The 17,696-nt window shown below is 36.6% G+C and overlaps 1 protein-coding gene across 1 annotated transcript in view; it reads left to right on the top strand.

Moving 5' to 3' along the window:
* The window catches only part of CNGB3 (cyclic nucleotide gated channel subunit beta 3), a 170,822-nt gene that overhangs the window by 2,034 nt on the left and 151,092 nt on the right, over window positions 1-17,696 (top strand). Inside the window, exons 2-3 of the mRNA XM_004047247.5 lie at window positions 1,738-1,819; window positions 14,816-14,942. Coding sequence (XP_004047295.5) covers window positions 1,738-1,819; window positions 14,816-14,942 — 209 coding nt within the window. The remainder of the gene's footprint in view (window positions 1-1,737; window positions 1,820-14,815; window positions 14,943-17,696) is intronic.

The following is a 17,696-nucleotide window of genomic DNA, read 5'->3' as shown; positions in this document are numbered from 1 at the left end:
ACTCTCGGCCTCAGGTGTTCCGCCCACCTTGTCCTCGCAAAGTGTTGGGATTACACGCATGAGCCACTGTGCTCAGCCACATTATATCTTAAAAGTCATATTTGGGCAATTATTTGCATCTGTTCTTTCCAAGAACATGTGGGTATGGGAAAAAATAGTTTATCTCCAATTTCAAATATGCTAAATGTTAAAAATGACAGAAAGTTAAAATCCTGTTTTCTTTCACGGAATTCGACCTTTCAAAATGGCATTTAAACAATAAGCCTCTGAACTATGAATAAATGATTAGAGTCTTATAAGCAAATATCTAGGAATAAATATATCAATGTATGTTGTGTTTTTTAAAGAGTCATTTAAAGAGCACATTTACACACCAAAATGTCATGGGTAATTCTCACCTATCAATAAACAATAATATAAGAACTGCAAATCAGTCTAATCCAAACTCTCTCTTACCCCAGAAGAAGACACTGTTCACATAAATCTACATTTGTATACACATAAAGACTATGATATAAATGTTTATGAATAACATCATAATGATGCAAAAGGACTTGATTGAAGTCAGAAGGCTTTTTCACTGTTTATAAATAGTCCTGGACTTATACCTTTCTAGCTATGTTCATATAAACTAGCCACTCAATCAATTTCATATTCAATAATATAATAATATTAATACTAATAGCTGCCTTGCCTAATGTATACGGTTATTGTGAGGCTGAAGTGAAAATCAGCCAATTAATTTATTTTTTAGTTTAAAATGCTTCTATGACACACAAGGCTTATAAATAATGTCAAAACTCTATAGCAGGCACACAAGACTCTCAGCGTCCTTCTGGTCCCTGCCTACTCTCAAGCCTCTTCTACTCACCCTTTGTCCAATCCAACCACTCCTACTGTAGTCTCTCCCCACCTATGTACAGTCACGCCTTTGGCTTTTGCTAAACCTGCATCATCTGCCTGGAATATTTTCTAAGTCCTCTCTATGTGGAAAACAAAAATCTTATCTTTATAAAGTCAAGAGTCACTTTCTTTGGAATAGTTTCCTTTCTTTCCCTTCTACTCCAGTAGAATTGACCACTTCCTGTTTATGCCCCATCCTAATCCTCTACAGACATTGATTCGTCACCTACATTTTCTTGCACTTAACATTTTTGTGTGTTCGTTTCACCTTCTAGACTGTGCACAGCTTGGGAGTCAATGTTTATGTTCTAACCGCATATCTTGTTTCACTCTGCCCCTGTAGGAACATCCTGAGGCACACACTGGCCATGTCTAGTGGGACATAACGGCATTTCAAAGGAAAGCTTAGATGATCAGACAAATGATGAGGTAGAAGCACATGAAATCATGGAGAGAAGAAAGGGAGCTTTGTGTGAATGGGACCAAACTGCCTTCTCTCCACTATTTTAAGTTCTACCACTAAAGACCTAGACTAATGCTAGGCCTATGGCAAGTAAAGACCACAATTGAAGGAATGTGAACAAGAGAAACACAGAATCCACACTGAAAAAACCAGAGGGCTCCTTTGACTAACAAGCTGTGGAGGCTGAGGTTGATTATTCAATAGTAGGCCAAGAATGCCCATTTTAAATGCAAGAATCATTTTTAGTACATCATAAACAGTCAATTTTAATGATCTGATTGACAATTAAGTGGAAAAAGGTGTTACGTTTTACATTCAACTTCATTTTTATGTAAATTCATCACATACAATCTCTATGTTTTTTCTCAAAGGAAGAAAACAAAGGTGAAGAGAAATCTCTCAAAACCAAGTCAACTCCAGTCACGTCTGAAGAGCCACACACCAGCATACAAGGTCAGAATGCAGTCTGAAAAAAAAAAACAAAACTAAAAAGTGAAATACATATTTATCTGAAATGTGCTGTCTGATGAAATATTTGTCCTTGACTAGGTGAATTATCTAGGGTCACACTGAGGTTATTTGAAGATCTGAATATTTCAAAAACTTTATATCCTCATTCAGTAACTCATTTGTCCATGCAATAGATGCATTTTCATCACCTGACATGTGCCAGGCACTGTTCCATGGGCTGGAGGTGCAGTAATGAGCAACATGGGCAGAGTCTGAGGTTACATAGAGCTTGTAGTCTAAAGAAACACATCATAGATAAGAAAGCATATTGTGAACGATGCAATTTCAGACATTGATAAGCAATATAAAGACATTAACATGAATGTGGATTGAACACATTTAAAGGTTTAGCACTCACACCTCTGCTCCCTCCTGCTAAACTCTCTCCATTATAAGGCTCATTTACTCCTAAGGCTACCACACTCGATTCTACAGGGATGATTCTAAATCCGTATCAGGTCAATTTCTTTTTTAAGACTCAATATTTTTCAACTCACCACTAGATGTACACGACGGTATATTCTACTGCATTACAAAGAAAGCATGTCTAAAACTAAATTCCTTATCCTCTCCTACAAATACGCTCCCTCTCCTGATTTACTTCTAACCCTGGTACTATCATTCTTTCAGCCTCCCAAGCTCAAAACCTTGCTCAGGTTTTATTCCTTTAACTAGGATGTCCTGTAAAGTAAATTAGTCACCAAATCTCCTTTCATAAGGACCCTGAAACCCACTTCCTTTTTTTTTTTTTTTTGAGACAGAGTCTCGCTCTGTCACCCAGGCTGGAGTGCAGTGACGTAATCTCGGCTCACTGCAAGCTCCACCTCCCGAGTTCACGCCATTCTCCTGCCTCAGGCTCCCAGGTAGCTGGGACTACAGGTGCACACCACCACACCTGGCTAATTTTTTGTATTTTTAGTAGAGACGGGGTTTCACTGTGTTAGCCAGGATGGTCTCGATCTCCTGACCTCGTGATCCTCCCGCCTTGGCCTCCCAAAGTGCTGGGATTACAGGCGTGAGCCACCGCGCCCGGCCCACTTCCTTTCTTTCCAATCTCAGCAATACCATCCTGGCTCGGGCCCTTATTAGTAGCTTATGTCTGCACTACCCCCAGGCCAAGTGGTTGCTTTTGTTTAGAATTCTATGTCACCCATCTCTCCCCTTGTTACCCAGCCCAAACACTGTTAGCAGATTATTTTCCATTAACCACCACTTTGATCTCAACCTTTGCTCAAGAAGCTTAAGTGCTTGCATATTGCCTGCAGGACAAAATCTAAATTCCTCCACCTGACTGTAGAACTTAATGTGATCTATTCCCAGACCCCCTTTCTAGACCTTCTCTCCTACTTCTCCCCAGTAGGAACACTACCCCCTAACCAAAAAAAAAATACAAAAATGAAAGGGAAATCACTAGAACAGAATATGTTTTGGTAAATAATAAAAATAAAATTATTGCCATAAAACTAGCACAAATGTTTTGCTTTTCATCTGTTAGACAAAGTCCGTGTATGATAATTGTTAATGACTTCCTATTTGCACTAAAACAAATATTTGAACTGAGGCACAATTGAGCTTTTACTAGCCCAAATGTCTCATCTTTAAGGAACAAAAATAAGAAATGCACAAAAATTACAAGAAGATTATAAATTTAAAAACAAATCACAAGAAATGTTTCAAATACACAAATTGCTGTCAAGGAATATCCCCACAGTCGAAGTACTGAGGCCACTATCCCAAGCAAACTAACTCAGGAACAGAAAACCAAATACCGCATGTTCTCACTTGTGGGAGCTAAACATTGAGTACACATATAAAGATGGGAACAACAGACACCAGGATCTACTTGAGGGTGGAGGATGGGAGGAGGGTGAGGCTAGAAAAACTACCTATAGGGTCTCATGCTTATTCCCTTGATGATGAAATAATCTGTATACCAAACCCCCGTGACACAAAATTTACCCATATAATAAACCTGCACATGTACTCCTGAACCTAAAAGGTTTTTTACATTTTTAATTTTTAAATAATTCTAAATTCCAGTACCATCTTACTTTAATTTGGAAATGCTACATTAAACCTGTTGTGTAATAAAGAAAAATTTAAAAAAAGGACTGCTCTGAACAAATGGCCCCACTCTCATACTTACTTGTTTCTATTTAGGAGAAAAGGAAAGAACCTATATGAAGAAAATAATTGAATTTTACAGACATATGTAGAATAAACTTAAATAACTGGAGGGAAATATGTGTCCACTTGGGAGGATAATATTATAAAGATGTTGATTTTTTTTCCTAAATTAATTTATATTTATACTTTTTTACAATCTACTCTCTACCTACTTACAAGAATAAAATTTGTTTAAAAGGGGGAAGAAAATTCACTTTAGTTTTCTTGACTTTATTTACTTATTTTGAAAAACACCTGTTTTTTCACTATGCAGATTAGAATGTAGAGGATACTTGTTCTTACACAGACCAGGTGTTTTTGCCACTATCTTTCATCTGTACTTTTATCTCTGACACAAAGATGGAAAACAGTATCTTCCAAATAGAAAATCAGCATTGACTTATCCGAGGAGAAAGGGGGAAAAAAAGCAAGTGTTCTACAATACATTTTTCAACGTGAATGCAATATAATACTTCCTAACTCATGACTAAAGCTAGACTGTTCAACCGCTAGATTATCTGATTTTAAATATTTAGGATAATGCGTCACTGAAAGAGGAAAACACTTAATAATCCTAAAACTCTATCTGATCCAAACTCACATATATAAAACTTCCATAAATAGTAAGAATCATAAACCAAGAGGACATTGTAAAAAATGTGGTCTTGCCTTTTTTTCTCAGTAATTGAAGACCATTATTCCATCTTCAAATTTGTTTAAAAGGAGAAGACCCTTTTGTAGACTACACAACAATCTTGAATGCATACACCAAAATGTGATTAACAAATGGAAGTACAGAGGAAGAGAGAAACATCTGATAATTCAAACTACAATTCTTTTTTTCTGAGTTACTTTGTAATAGTAATGGTTTAAATCTACAGTTCTTTGCACAGAAAAATACAGCCTTAATTAGCATAAAACCAAGGATTACACCTTTGAAAAGACAAGTTTATTCTTATCTTTGTCATACTTTTTTCAAAGTGTATTTGTAAGCTTAAATTTTTCATAGCTGGTAATAAAAACTCTTTTGTGGAAGTTTCATTTAACAGAGGAGCTATTTGAGTAGAAGGAAAAAGTAGTTTCATTTAAATCTGCAGACTTAGCATGTCTCCAAAGACTTTAATAGGAATAACAGTTATATTTAAGATATTTTGTCTTGAAAAAGCAAAATTATTAGTGTTTAAAGATAGCCTCTGATATGTGCTTGGTATTTTTGTGTTCACTTCAAAACATGCAGGTGCAATGTCATAAAATCTGCAGATGTTGATTTCTGATTATAGAACTCTTATCTTCTGCAGAACATGGTTTAATTTATATCTGCCATGGAAATGAAGAATGCAACATATTTTGGATTCAAATAAAGATAACTTGCTAAGGTCCTCTTTTGATTATAATCATCTTCCTTAGGCATCTGTTTCATTTATATTACATTAAATGCTTCTTTAAATAAATGTCTTGGTACCAGTAGAGGATATGTAAGTAATTTACCTAGTGGTTTACGATACTTTTAAGTGACCCTATTTGTGTAGAAATGGGTCAAAGTTGAGTTCCCATTGCTAGTATGGTGTGGTAAGCCAATTAATGGCTATCCAAAGCTGTCCACACCATAATCTCTAAAATCTATTAATTTGTTAGCTTACATTGAAGAAAATTGCTAATGTTACTAAGGATCTTGCAATAGGAAGATTATCCCAGATTATTCAGGTAACCCCAATGTAATCAAGGGGTCATTATAAGAGTTGAAGCAGGAGAGTCAAAGGCAAGAGCTGGGACAATGAAAGCAGAGTTGGATTGATGCTCTCTGGAGGTGGAGGAAGGGACCAGGACCCAAGGAGTGCTGTGACCTCTAGAAGCTGGAAAAGACAAAGAAAGGATTCTTTCCTGGAGCTTCCAGGAGGAACACAGCCCGTCAGACACGTTTTAGACTTCCGCCTTTCAGAACTTTAAGACAACTGACTGTGTTGCTTTAAACCATTAAGTTTATGGTGATAGATTACAGCAGCAATGGAAAACTATAATACATACAGCTTTAAGAGAATTCCAACTTGAAATACAAAATACAACCATTTTTCTCCTGGCTAACACGGTGAAACCCCGTCTCTATTAAAAATACAAAAAATTAGCCAGGCATGGTGGTGGATGCCTGTAGTCCCAGCTACTAGGGAGGCTGAGGCAGGAGAATGGCGTGAACCCTGGAGGCGGAGCTTGCAGTGAGCCGGGATTGCGCCACTGCACTCCAGCCTGGGCAACAGAGCAAGACTCTGTCTCAAAAAAAAAAAAAAAAAAAAAAAAGCAACCATTTTAAAAATGAAATTGAGTTTTCCTACAATCATGTTGAATTCATAGTAAAGGCAGTATACTATACAAAAAAAAAAAAAAAAACACCAGCATTTGAGAATTTGACACCCCCGAATTCAAATCACAACTCTGCTACTTTCTAACTCTTTAGTTGAGGCATTTAACATCTTTGAGTATCATTTTGCTCATGTATAAAATAAGGACAACACTGTTATCAGTGTTGGGTTGTGAGTGAGAATTAAATTAGTTAATATATGTAAAGCATTTAGCATTGAGGTTGGTAAATCCCAACCCTGATACAAGCCAGATAGCATAAATGAGGAGCATTCATGCCCTGTCTGAAGAGGTCAGAGGCTATTCAGCTCTGCTAGTCACTGTCACATGGGGATGAAGGTCAAGTTCTGCCAGGTGTTACACCTTGTCAAGACAAACTACAAACACAAATGTTAATTTGAAAGATCTCAATTTTTAAATGTTGACTTTTTTAATGTTTAAATATTCCCTTTCTTAAATCACTGGGAACACGTAACTGAATTCTTATCAAATTTAGTCCACAAGACCATTCTGTGACCTCTAACCAACCACGTGGTAGACATGTAATGTTGTCTGCATTTGTAAACAGTGAAATCCCTAGACAAAATTCTGAATCTGGCAATGCGTTTAGTGATCCTGTTACTTTTCCATTCCTCTTTACTCATAATCTCCATCCCAGTCTTTGTTTTGTAAACAGACTACAAGTAGGGTGGCCTCCCTGGAACTGCTTGCCAAATAGCTTTCCACAGCCAAGACCCCTAGGTTCCAAGTCTAGCACAATTCCAGATCTACAGAGGTGCCCCCAGCCTTGCCCAGGTCCCTATCATCTCTCCAAACTGACAAAGCCTGCATTTCAGCCAACTCTCACTTTGGGCGCAATCTAAAGCTAAAAACTGCCCTGGAGCTAAAACTACTCTAAAAATAATAATAAAGCTGGCCAGGCATGGTGGTTCATGCCTGTAATCCCAGTGCTTTGGGAGCCCAAGACAGGAGGATTTCTTGAGACCAGCCTGGGCAACATAGCGAGACCTGACCTCTATCCCCCCAAATTTTTTTAATTAGCAGAGCATAGTAGCACCCGCCTGTAGTTCCAGCTACTCAGGAGAATGAGGTGGGAAGATTACTTGAGCCCAGGAGTTTGTGGTTACAGTGAGCTATGGTCATGCCACTGCACTCCAGCCTGCATGACTGAAAGAAACCCTGTCTCTTAAACCATAAATAAATTAAAATATAAAATAAAGTCCAGTTTTTCAGAAAAGGTAGTGGATGTTTAAATAGGAAACCACTCTTCAGTCCTTGGCAGTAACAATTAGCATATACAATTTAATGTGTCCTATGTGGAAAAGAAAAATAACTAGGCAATCTACTGAAATTTAGTTTACAAAAAGCAGTAAAGACTTTATTTACCATGTACGACCAACCAGTTTGATTGACATGCATAGGAAGTACTACTATGGCTAATTTTAGTTCTGTAGTCCACTCCCCGTAACTTTCAGTCCTATTCACCAGCCAAAGGATAAGGTGGGAAGAGAGACCCTCCTAAAAAATGTATATAACTTTTTATCAAAACTACTCAAGCAGATTTCTCAAAGAACTTAAAACAGAACTACCATTCTGCACCAGCAATCCCATTACTGGGTATATATCCAAAAGAAAATAAATTGTTCTACCCAACAGACACATGCATTCTTGTATGTTCATCACTGTGCTTTTCACAATAGCAAAGACATGAAATCAACCTAAGTGCCCATTGACAGTGGATTGGATAAAGAAAAGGTGGCACATACATACCATGGAATACCACACACCCATAAAAAAGAATGAAATCATGTCCTTTGCAGCAACATGGATGAAGATGGAGGCCATTATCTTAAACAAATTGACCCAAAAATAGAAAGCCAAACACCACATGCTCTCACTTATAAGTGTAAGCTAAACACTGGGTACTCATGGACATAAAGATGGGAACAATCGATTCTGCAGGCTACTAGAGGGAGGAAGGTGGGGGGAAGAGTTGAAAAACTAACTATTTCACCTTAGAGGAGATATAAAAAATAAAATAATAACAAAAAAACGAAAAGTTAAATGTTGGGTACTCTGCTCACTGTGTGACAGGATCATTCACATCCCAAACCTCAGCATCATGCAGTATACCCATGTAACAAACACACACACGCATCCCCTGAATCTAAAATAAAAACTGAAATTTAAAAAAAGACTCAAGCATATTTATTTTCTTCATCCAAATAGAAATAGTCTTATGTAGCCAACAATCAGAAGTATTCTTTTAAAATGATACCTGATAGGATGATAAACAAAAGAATTGAGAAATGAATAAAGTTGGCATGACATTTCTGAAAATTTAGTCTAGAAAAAAGATAAATATTACATGCTTTCTAGTTTGAGATGATGAAGAAAATTCCTAATTGTGTTGGTTTGGCAAGAGACAGAGACATAATCAGGACACCTTCAGTGGCAGGGGCTCATTGTAAGAAAACTTATGGATAACTGGAGCTGAAAAGCCATTCAGGGGAGGCTTTCAGACTGAGGCAGCCTAGGAGCTAATTACTTTTTCTCCTTTTCCCTCAGTGAATATGGCTTCATTTCTCATGAGCGCTGTGTTTTCCCTGCATATCTACTCTGGACTGCTCTCATTTCCATTTACTCATTTTTCAGTCCAAGTTCCAAAGGGAGTAGTCTGACTGACTTAGATAACAACCATTTTTCCCATTGAGCAGAGCCCTTCAGACCACCATTGAGGTTGCCAGCCAGCTGTGGACAGGCCACCCTCTTGAGATTAGGTGTCCAGCATGTGTGTGATGGGTAACCATTCCTGCATGTAATACAGCAGAAAGCTCCCTCACTTAAAAGAGTGAAGTTTGGCATGGAAAGCATACCCTGTTTTAAATATTAAATAGAGAACAGATTCTGACTGATAAAATTACTGTCATTACATGTTTTATAAGCTAAAAATTTAAGAGACCCTAACCAATGTGGCTAGGATGGATTTTTTTCCTTTAAAAGGCCTTTTATATTGTAGTTTGCATGATTTAAATATATTTACATAATTCAATTAAACTCTGCTTTTAGGCTTCTTTCTGCCAAAGAATATAGCTGACTTATGGAAAATTGCATTACGATTTTCTGGTTCCTGGGCTCTGTTAAGTAAATGGAAGTTTTTGCATCATGCCCCACATACGTCAGTGCTATGAAGACCTGAAAGAGTTAATATACATTTTCTTTTTTTAAGCAATTTATTCCAGTCTGGCTCATGGAACACTTTGTGTTTATACTGAATTTTTCTCAAATGGAGTCCTTATCTAATCCTCACAGAAATCCCCAGGACAAAAGTATTTTTCATTTTATGGATGAGGAAACTGTTATAGAAAAGAGACTTATCCAGAGTCGCCTAGAGAATTAGTTATGTAGGGATTACAGGTCTCTCTCTGTTCAGTACCCAGCACTGGTAACTCATCACACTCCTTAATAGCTATATATAAAATGTGTTTTCTAGATGAATTAATCTCAGTTTTAAAAAAGTCCCTGAAACCTAGCATGACATTGAGAGAGGACTGGATTCCTCCATCCTGACACGTAACTAAACTAACTTAGATGGATCCACGTTCTTTTTCATTTGGCGATTTGCACATTTCTTTACTTGTGATGATGTATCCTAAAGTCAAAAATTTTCCTAAATACAAAGATCCCTTCAGGACATTATAGGACTTTAAGGCTGCCTAGAGGACACCTTAGTTTTGACCCCATGCAAAGATCCTGTCCTCCCTCAGCACAGGCTCCCTTAGCACAGGCTTCTTAGATTGGCTGGAGGCTCCTGAGTACCACCAGCCAACAGAGCCTTCACTACCTCACAAAGCAGTGCATTTTGTGGTTAGACAAGTTGCTAGAATGTTTGAGGGTTTTGCATGTTTGTTTTGTTAATTCATTGGTAAATCTTTCTTCTGCCTCCTAGGCTACATGAAATAAATCTATTTTCTTTTCTATGTAACAGCATTTCTATGAATTTGAAATAACTATTAGGTCACTAGTTAATCTTAAATACTTTACTAAAAGAGCCTAAATTCCTCACACCATTTCTCATATGAGATGGTTTCCAGAACTCTCATCCCTTCTGAGTCCTTCTCTGGATTTTTTACAGATCACATGTTTTTAATATAAAGTATGTCATTTTTCTGTTCTTGTGAATGCCATTTTAAAACCCTCTTTCAGATTCCATTTTATGTGCACTGCTGTAATGTTGTCAACTTCCTCCATGTTGTTTGACAATCTACAAAGATACAATAAAATTTCAAGTGTGATTAAAGTATTGTAGTTAAAATTATTCTAAGTACACTAGATAATCCAGCAACTCTGAAATTAGCCACAAGCTTAGTCAAAAATACAACCTCGGGTGCCAGAAAATAATCATTAATCATATACTTCTTAAAACTGTTAGTCCTTAACTCCAAATGTTCATTTAGATGGAAAATAATAGTATCATTTATGCATCTAATTGAAGTACCCAGACTTAGTCTTTATTAATGCATCTAACATCCAGTTACTCAGGTACTGGCGGCTCCTAATAAAAGGAGATTTATTTTTGAGACAGAACCCACATGTCTCTGATGTACTAAGACCTAGAAATTTGACCAAAGTAGTACCATCCCCCACACCAAAGATTCTAACCAGTGAAGGCATTGTCAAGTCTTGTGCTTTTCATATCCATCTGAAACAAGCCAACTGAGTGTCTTTTTAATTTACAACCTTATTCCCATATTAGGTTCTTTCTTTGAATCCCTCCTGTCCAGCATTTATGTAATGTCACTGATAAAATGTGGAAGGTTAATGGATTTCCACATCACTTATTTCCTCACCTGAAGAGAGAAGCAGATGTTTCACACCTGCTCGTGTCTCCATGTTGTGCTGCTACAAGGGGCCAAGGAGATTGGAAGTATATTACACAGGCTTAGTGTGAGACGCTGCCAGGCTCAGGATGGAATCAGCCTGGTGTGTGGAGAGCAAACTCTACTTATTTTTTGCACATTCAATAAAGGCAACTGTGTCAGAATACTTTGATTCCAGATTTCACTATCTGCCACAGGTACACATTCCAGGGAAGAATTTGACCAAGTGTACTGATGAGCTCTGGCAATTGCTATACAATGTGCAAAGAGCACCATTGGCAGAAAGACTTACACTATTCATTTGGGCAGCTATGAAATCGGGAATCCTGCTGTCCATGTGTGAAACTGGGAAGAATCACAATGTGCCGTTGACAACACTTCACCCAGATGCCAGAGCAAGATTTGCCTTGTATTTTAGATTTCTCTTTCATGATGAGGATGATGCAAACACTCTGACCATCTGTTTCCACAAACAAATAACATGTTGCATGGATAAAAAGACACCCACACTGAACTATAGTTGACAGGCATTCTTTTGTTTTGAGTCCTCATGGGTTTTTTAAGTTGTTGTTCTGCTTTGAAGCCAAGAATAGGAAATAACTGGTTTCTAATCTTCATCAATAAGCTATTAATGAGGATTTATTTTGTAATTAAATGTTTATCCACAAATCAAATTAGGCTGAAATTAATTTATAAATATCCCAGGCTTGTCAAAATAGAGGCAGGATCAATTTAGAAAGGCTTGGTAATAGCTAGAGAAGATCTGGTAAGTTGCTAAGATCTACTTAGAATTAATTTTATCCAAATGTTATGGTGATAAACAAAAAATCTTATTAGGAATGGACAAAAACAACTATTGCAGAACAGTTGGTCATTTAATTGGTACTAGCAGAAAAGTTAATACTGAAAATGCAATACATATGCTGTAGCTTGAATGAGAGATGGAGGAGGTATATGATGCAGCTTATATCCATGTGGCTTTATAAGAAATAGCCCACCAGGCACAGTGGCTCACACCAATAATCCCAGCACTTTGACAGGCACATTGCTTGAGCCCAGGAGTTTGAAACCAGCCTGCACAACATGGCAAAACCCCATCTAGACAAAAAATACAAAAATTAACTGGGTGTGGTGGCTCATGCCTGTAGTTCCAGCAATCCGTGAGGCTGAGGTGGGAGAATCACTTGAGCCCAGGAGGTCAAGGCTGCAATGAGCTGTGATCGTGCCACCGCACTCCAGCCTGGGTGACAGAGTAAGACCATGTCTCAAAACAAAAACCCATAGCCAATAAAAGCCTTTAAGAAATGTTTTACAGTACAGATTCTATTTGTTTTACATTCAGGATTTTTTTTCTGATTTTTACTCATATTTCATGTTCTTTATCAATCCTAATTTTCTTTTAGGGTAAGTACTCCTAGAAAAATATGTGAACACAATGATCCATAACATTTTTCTTGGTCCGGACTCCTTTGAGAAGCCCATGATAACTCCAGATCCCCTCCATGTAATAAAAGGTATATACAACATACGGCTTCAAGGATTTCAAATGAAAAATGCACTAGACATGCGTGGCCAGCAATTAAGAATTTTGCTTCTAAATATCATACAGTAATTGTCCAAGTGTTTGTGGATACAAAAAAGGATTAGGCTGCCACTTTCACAGACAGCAATACAAAATGGAAATTTGTCAGAGATCTGATCTATATGATTTTGGTTTTGATTGGGTAAAGAGAAATGGAAAAATATGACTTGACCCAAACACATAAGGAAAACAGATCCTTCTCTCTTATTTTTATCAAAAGCTTGTTAGTACAAAATGACATATTGAAAGTGCAATTTTTTTTACTCTGAAATCTGTTGGATACTGATAAACTCATTAGTGTACCACATGTGCCTGTACGGAAGGGTCCCTATCCTACAACTTTCAATATTTCACCTAAACATAATCTTTACACACAGGCTTCAAGGATGTGATTATATTGAGACCTTTGTATCCCAAGGAAATTGGAGAATTGTTTTTTCTTTCCATTTAAACATAACAAAAACATAGCTAGTACTGTGTTTTCTATCTTCTAGCCAAAATACTATAATTCCAAAATAAAAGTAGATAGGAGATGCGTAATGAATAAAAGTGTCTTGGGAAATCCGAGAATTTAGCCTTTCTTAGTCTTAAACTTTTAAAAATTTTAAGGAGTGACTCAATTTTATGATTTCCTTTATTCCTGAAACTTGTTCCTGAAAAGTTTAGTACCTTGAAAGATTTTTAGATGGATCTTAGAAATGTTCATATTAAAGGACTGGTATGGTGATCATCCCCTGATTTATCACTTTTGTAACTCCAAATTTTCAACACTGGGTTTGCTTGTATCTTCAAACTATATGTATTACAAGAAAATAAAATGATGATTTGGGCCTCCATTTTAATATCTTAAGCACAAGACATCCAATTAAAAATGTTAGAAGCTGTGGAAAATGAGTAACTATTAAATTGTATTCATTCTTATTTTTCTTTTCCACTTCTACATTTTCTTTTAATATTAAGTAATTTGCTTTCATTAAAATCTTCTCTATAATCCAAATATTTACCAGTAAGTTGATTATTCGCTGGGTAAATTACAATTTAAACTGTATTAATTAGAAATTGTATCTGTAGGCTTGAAGGGAAGAAATTAATTTCTGTACTGAAAATAAAGCTAGTACATATTAGTTTGTATCATTTCTTCAGAAAATATTTCACATCTTAAAGATGGTCAAGCTAAAAACAAAAATTTGATTTCATAAAAATGTAGAATGCAAGTGCTAAATAATGTCAATCACATTTTTTCCTATTTTACTTTTCTGAATTTTATGATGTATCAATTTCAGCCCAAAATTATGAATACTTTAGCAAAACTGGAAATGCCTTCTGAATAATAAATTCTTATTCTCAGCTTTGTCAATATCAAAAAGAAATATATTTTATGGACTCTTTATTACATAATACACCAACTTCAATTACAATCATGTGCTGCATAAAGATATTTTAGTCGATAAAAGACTGCATAAAAGAGGGTAGTCTCATAAGATTATAATAACATATTTCAAACTGTATCTTTTCTATGTTTACATACACAGACTGACCATTGTGTTAGAATGGCTTACAGTATTTATTACAGTAACATGCTGCACAGGTTTGTAGCCTAGGATCAATAGAGCATACCGTATAGACTTGGTGTGTGGTAGGCTATAACATCAGGATTTGTATGATATAAGTACACTCTATGATGTTTGCACAACGACTAAGTCACCTAACAATGCATTTTTCAGAATATATCTCTGTCATTAAATAGCACATGAGTGTATTTTTTCATTGGCCTGAAGGTGTCTACCAGTTAATTCTTCCTGCATAAAGTCCTACTTTGCTTAGCAGAAGTCCCAGGGGAGGTGTTCTTGAGAAGACTATTCTAAAAAACAAGCAGCATCTTTGTAGCTCATGTTGCCAAATATAGCTGGGTCAAGAGTGGTGTACATTCTTCTATCTATGTGAATTTTTTTTTCATAGACAAACTCTCCAAGAAAAATTCCTCTGGAGATCTGACCACAAACCCTGACCCTCAAAATGCAGCAGAACCAACTGGAACAGTGCCAGAGCAGAAGGAAATGGACCCCGGGAAAGAAAGTCCAAACAGGTGAGCATTTAATAAAACACACAACATATTTCAGAGATATTGCTCAGCCTGCCCTAAAGAGCTCAAATATCCACTCTCCCCTTCAGCTGAATATAAGGGCAGAAAAAATTCAATAGTCACATAACACAAGAAAACTGTATCAGAACTAAAGGGTTGGTTCTGTCCAGTTCATCGTACCTCACTGGCCCAGCATGGCCACTAACCAATATCTCTAGGCAGCCATTTGGCTATAGGCCAAATCACAACAAAAATATTGCTGTTACATGTATGAGTCATTGTATCATTATGGAAACAGCCTATATATTTACTAGGCATGAATTTTAAAAAGAAATGATGAAAATTTTCCAAGCTTACAAATAAATAGCTATTTCAATTCTGTGAATATTTCATTGTTTCAAAAGATTAATTATTATTTCCTTTCATCCACTAAAGAAAGTGTGACATGCTAACCAGGAATAATTACAGAACTGGAACATCTTTATGCCACTGAAGGAACACAGCTTTATAAGTACTTCCCATAAGAGTATTGGAAATACTACAAAAGAGATAACAATTTAAATGTGAACCAGTAAATCTGCAATAAATCCCAACAAGGAGGTCCTTCATTTTGCCTCCTCTTGGCATGGTATTATGTACCTGCTGATCCAGTTTAAATGGCTTAACTATAATTGATATAATTGCAATATGTTTATGAAACAATAAAAGCATATTCTTCTTATTTAATAGACAAAAAGAGTTGTCACTTATAAAGAAGTTAAAAGTACCTATTCGTCCATCCCACTCCACCCTACCCCACCTTCTCTCTCAGCAGCACCTCTACTGTGTTAAACCATCTGCTGTCAGTAGGAATCATCGTGATTATCTAGGACCCAGGGAATTGCTGAATGAACAATTGGCAGCAGAAACAGAGAATGCCTTTTCAATAAACACAAATTTGACTATATGAAAATAAACACAAGCTCATTCTACCACATACGCGCACACACATACACACGTGTGCACATAAACCCAATGTTATTTGACAAAAGTAAAAGTTGACATATTATTTTGGCAGAGAGATGTTTAAACTCTGAGGTAAGGACTGTAATCTAACAAGAGAACAACTAATTATTTATATTTTATCTATAACTGTTGTTGTTTACAGAATTATTTTCAGTCCTATTAGTGGATCATCAATATCTTCACTCAACAGATAAGCAACCAAGATACTGAAAGGTTAATTCATTTGCCTATAGTAATAGGGTCAGCTCTCCTAATATTAGACTACAAAAGATTTGAATTCCCAAAGAGAACTTTTACTTCCTCACACCAATACACTCCCAGCCTTCTAAACTAATCTCCCTTTCTAGCATTAATTTTAATATGTTTATTTTTTACAATAACCCATGGCAATTGATAGATTTTCAAAGGACTGAAGTTGAAGCCATAACTAACATTTTGGGGGATAAATTCTTTTTAATCCGTATTCATTCCTAGTATTTCTTATACTTTTCTGAAATGTGGAAGTGGAAACCTTTCAATTACCCAGGGGTCAATCAGCATAGCTCAAAAACACAAAACTTCTTGACATGACCTCTCAGGCCCTGCCTGGTCTGTCTCTCACCTGTTTTTACTTTGTCCTCTCCCAACACACAACTTTCCCACCTGTCTGCTCCAGTCACACCTGTTCTATTTCAGTCTCTTGTATTTGTCATGTTCCCTCCTGCCGCAGGCTTTTGCACATACTACTTCCTCTGCTTGTTCTATTCTTTCCTCCCCTGATCACCTAATTAACTTCTATTCATTCTTCAGATAACAGTATGACCAATACTTCGTTTGTAAGGCTTTCCCTGACATTCCTAACTAGGCTATGTGCCCCTATTACAAGATCTCTTTCACAGCATTTATTGCTGATGCATTTTATATGATTATCTGTCTGAAAAATCCATCAGTCTCAATCTCTAAATTGTGTGCTTCATGATGGCAGGGGCCATGCCTGTTTTTGTTGATGATTAGTATCCCCAGTACCTACATCAATGTCTGGCACATGGTAAATATTCAATAAATATTTAACAAATGAATTGATTGATCCAAACATATTGGATTTGCTTGAACTGCTAGATTTTCAAAACTGTACAGCTTCTCCAGGAGGAGAGAGCAAGACACAAGTGACTCTCCAAGTCTTCCCATTCCTTCCTGCTCAGAATTCTTGGTAAAAGCAAGAATAATCAGTAGCATATTGCAAAGATAATGAGGAAAAAACATGAGGCTGTAAAGCTTTCAATTCCTTACTTCTCTTCTAACATGGCTTTTCATCAGTATCGCTATCCTGAGATGGCAAAACTGTTAAATCCAGAAGACTTTTTTTAAGTGTTATTTTAGTTTCATGGGTACATATGCAGGTTGATTCTATAGATAAATTTCATGTTGCAAGGGTTTGATGTACATATTATTTCATCAGCCAGGTAATAAGCACCGTACACAATAGGTAGTTTTTTGACCCTCAGCCTCCTCCCTCCAGTCATCCTCAAGTAGGCTCTGATGTCTATTGTTTCCTTCAACGTGTTCTTGTGTGCTCAATGTTTAGCTCCCATTGTAAGTGAGAACATGTGGTGTCTGGTTTTCTGTACCTGTGTTAGTTCACTTAGGATAATGGCCTCAAGCTCCATCCGTGTTGCTGCAAAGGACATGATTTTGTCAGAACACTTTTTAATGTCTTCCTGGTTACAACATAGATAGCAAAGTGGTTTGAGAAGTATTAACAAACTGAGTAGA

The sequence above is a fragment of the Gorilla gorilla genome, chromosome 7, assembly GCF_029281585.2.
Source record: "Gorilla gorilla gorilla isolate KB3781 chromosome 7, NHGRI_mGorGor1-v2.1_pri, whole genome shotgun sequence".
NCBI lineage: Eukaryota > Metazoa > Chordata > Mammalia > Primates > Hominidae > Gorilla > Gorilla gorilla.
Note: the sequence above shows the minus strand (reverse complement) of the source record. Positions and strands in the feature narration are given on the sequence as shown.